The 3,215-nt window shown below is 33.4% G+C and overlaps 1 protein-coding gene across 1 annotated transcript; it reads left to right on the top strand.

The window, feature by feature from the left end:
- Positions 1-670: 670 nt before the first annotated feature.
- LOC108382764 (vitelline membrane protein Vm26Aa-like) lies at positions 671-1,224 on the top strand. Its single transcript, XM_017639136.1, has one exon. The coding sequence runs from the start codon at positions 720-722 to the stop codon at positions 1,092-1,094; it is 375 nt and encodes a 124-aa protein (XP_017494625.1). The 5' UTR covers positions 671-719; the 3' UTR covers positions 1,095-1,224.
- Positions 1,225-3,215: the final 1,991 nt, after the last annotated feature.

Raw genomic sequence — 3,215 nt, forward strand, 5'->3', positions numbered from 1 at the left:
ATTCAGTAATTATTCTGGGTATCTGGTTAAAACTTTATTTCTTTCAACAGTAATTGAGATCCTTATTTTTTTCAAACATCGAATGACTAATCGTGGTTGACTCTAAAACTGCGCACGTTAAGGTTGACGACCGACATAAGTTGGTATTTTAATTTAAATTAAAATATATATTCGTTTTGGTTTAACCACTGAAAAAAAACAAATCATTAATTTGCAGAAAAATTCAAAAAAAAAAATAAAATAAATAAAATCGCACAGAAAGCATAATTATGTCCAAAAAATGTCAAGGCACCGACCGTTTCATATTTCGCGTAAAAATAGAACAAAAACTTACCACTTACAGAAGTGAATGCACTTAATGCACAAAAAAATGCGGAATCAGTTTTTTTTATATAAACCGGATAAACCTTCGACTCATGCTCGAATTTGCATGGAACATCAAAAAAGAACTATAACACGATAAAAATATATTTTGCAAAAAAAAAAATGCGCTGCTCCACAAAAAATTATGCGCTTTTAAAGAACTTTCGCCGACTACAGCAAAAATCCAACCGCCAACCGCCAAGTATCGAGTTCGATGACAAGCCAATATGTAGCACCAAAAAAGCATTGTAGTTACGAGTATAAAAAACCCACTGTTCGCTATCCTAAATCATTAGTTCACTTTAGTAGCTACACAGTTCCAGTCACTTGTACTCAAGTCAAACTTACCAGCCAAGATGAAATCCTTCGTTTGCATTGCTCTAGTCGCCGCCCTCTTCAGCGTTGCCTTGGCTAGCCCAGCTGGTAATGCGGCTGCCACATCTAGCGTCCAGGAAACCCAAGCCGAGCAGAATCAGCAAGCTGCCTACGATTTAACACGTTTCCGTAAATCCGCTTATGGTGCCGCTCCCAGCATTCCAGCACCGCCTTGCCCCAAGAACTACCTGTTCAGCTGTCAACCTAACTTGGCTCCAGTTGCTTGCGCTTCTCCCGCCGCAGCTTCATACGGCTCAACTGGTGCCTACTCAGCGCCCATTCCCGCTTACGTCGCTCCTATTCCTGCTGGCTATGCTGGTATGGGCTTCAACCCCAATCAATACTACCAATATTGAAAAGGAAATGATCTGGAATGGCATCGGAATCCAAGTAGAGGACAAGCGATAAAAATGTGGATGCGAAAGAGTAGCTAAAGCAGATTTATTACTTGTATTTTTTAGGAGATTGATAAATATTAGTGAAAAAATAAAGGAATTAGTTATAGCTATGTGCATATGTATTTAAATCATAAAGCTTTGAATTTTATTGTCGAGCGGAGCAGTGCGCTGATAATGGTGGGGGGATGGCCTTTCTTGTACTAAGTCAGCGGATCGAGTTTTGATTTTCGAAAATAGCTCTTGGTTCTCTGAAAGTGTAAGAAAATTTATTGGAATTTTTCGTCGAAATTTATTGAATCATCGAGGCATTTAGCTATCGAAATTTTACGGGTTATCCATGTTTATTGAGTTATCGGCATGTATGGGGTTGTTCAAATTGATCAATTTTTTTTTTTGAGTTATCGAGACAAATATAAAAAGTTAGTTGTCGAAATTTACAAAAGTTTTCGAAATATATAAATTTATCGGATTATCAAACTTCTGCCAAGCTATTGAAATTTGTTAAGTTATCGATATTTATTAAATTATCAAGTATTTATCGAGTTATTGAGTATTATAGAGTTAGCAAAGTTTATCGAGTTATCGCCATATATCGATATTTGTTGCCTTATCCAAATTTGTTGGTGGTTTTTGAAGTTTGTACTTTTTTCGAATCGAAGCACTTGCAATTTTCAAAGTACATATATCGGGTTATCGAAATTTTTGGGTTATATAAGTTTATCGACTTATCACTATCTATCGATTTATCAAATTTTATCCAGCTAGCAGGGTGTATTGAGTTACAGAAATTAGTCGACAGCTATCGGAGCTAATCAAGTTACCGAATTGATCTAAAGTGAGCTAACTCGAAATTCAGAGAAAGAAATATAACTGCTTATGAATCTTACAGATTCAACGCAATTAATTAAAAAAACAGGTATAACAGTAGGTTTTTAGTTAATGTATTTAATCATGAAGAAAGAAGTATTCGCATTAATTTGATGTGAGTCCTATGCATTGATTTATGCAAAAAAAATCGCCATAATTTTATTTTGAGCTGATCGCACCTTAGATCTAGGTGGGCGATTTATCCAGATAAGTATTTAAATTTTTGACATATCGGTATTTAAATAGTATATATTAACATATGTATATACCCTGAGTAACTGTCGAAAAACGTATGTCTTGGAACAATATTATAAAATTAAATGGCAGAAAATTGTTGCGTGAAAAAATGTACCTATGCCCAGTTTTTAAATGAGCCAAACTGTATGACCCCGTTGTAAGCGCAAAATATTTTGTCCAGTTTTCAGAAAACAAAAAAAAAACAAACACGTCCAGTTTGTAATAATGAAATGATTAAAAATTTGCGTACAAATATTTAAAAGACAAACAATTTGTATACTTTTTAAGTGACCAGAAATTTATGTTGAATTTTTAAAAGCTTAGAAAGTTATGACCATTTTTGAAAGTTAAGTCCAGTTTTTAAATTAGCAAAAATATAGATATGTTATGTACAGTTTTTGTCAGACCAATACTTTATGGCCAATTTTTGAAAGTGTAGAAAGTTATGATCAATTTTGAAATTTATGTCCATTTTTTATGTTACCAAAAATATTGATACACATGTATGTATATCCAAATCTTTTAAGGGTCAAATAATTATGTCCAGTTTTAAAATTACATGAAATTGTATGTCCAATTTATGTAAGCGTAGAAAGTTAAGAGCAATTTCGAAATTTATGTCCAGTTTTTACATAACCAAAAATATACATAGTTATGTATGTTCAAATCTTTAAAATAGCGGTCGCCCCTTGGCAGAAAATGGCAAACATCTGAGTGTATTTCTGACATGAAAAATAGCCGCGTCAATTGTATATAAGCGCCAGTCAAATGTCAAATTATTCTAAGAGTCAAAAAGGATGCCCGGGTTGTAAATTTATGTCCACTTTAGAAACGATCAAAAGTGTATGTTCAGTTTTTAAATAATAAAAAAATCATGTCCATAAAAGTTGCTCCTGTTTTAAAATAACTAAACAATAAGTCCAGTTTTCACATGACCAAAATTTATGTTCAGTTCTAAATGACCAAAAATTTTGT

Source organism: Rhagoletis zephyria, unplaced genomic scaffold (genome assembly GCF_001687245.7).
Source record: "Rhagoletis zephyria isolate East Lansing unplaced genomic scaffold, Rhagoletis_zephyria_1.1 Rzeph_scaffold_28531, whole genome shotgun sequence".
NCBI lineage: Eukaryota > Metazoa > Arthropoda > Insecta > Diptera > Tephritidae > Rhagoletis > Rhagoletis zephyria.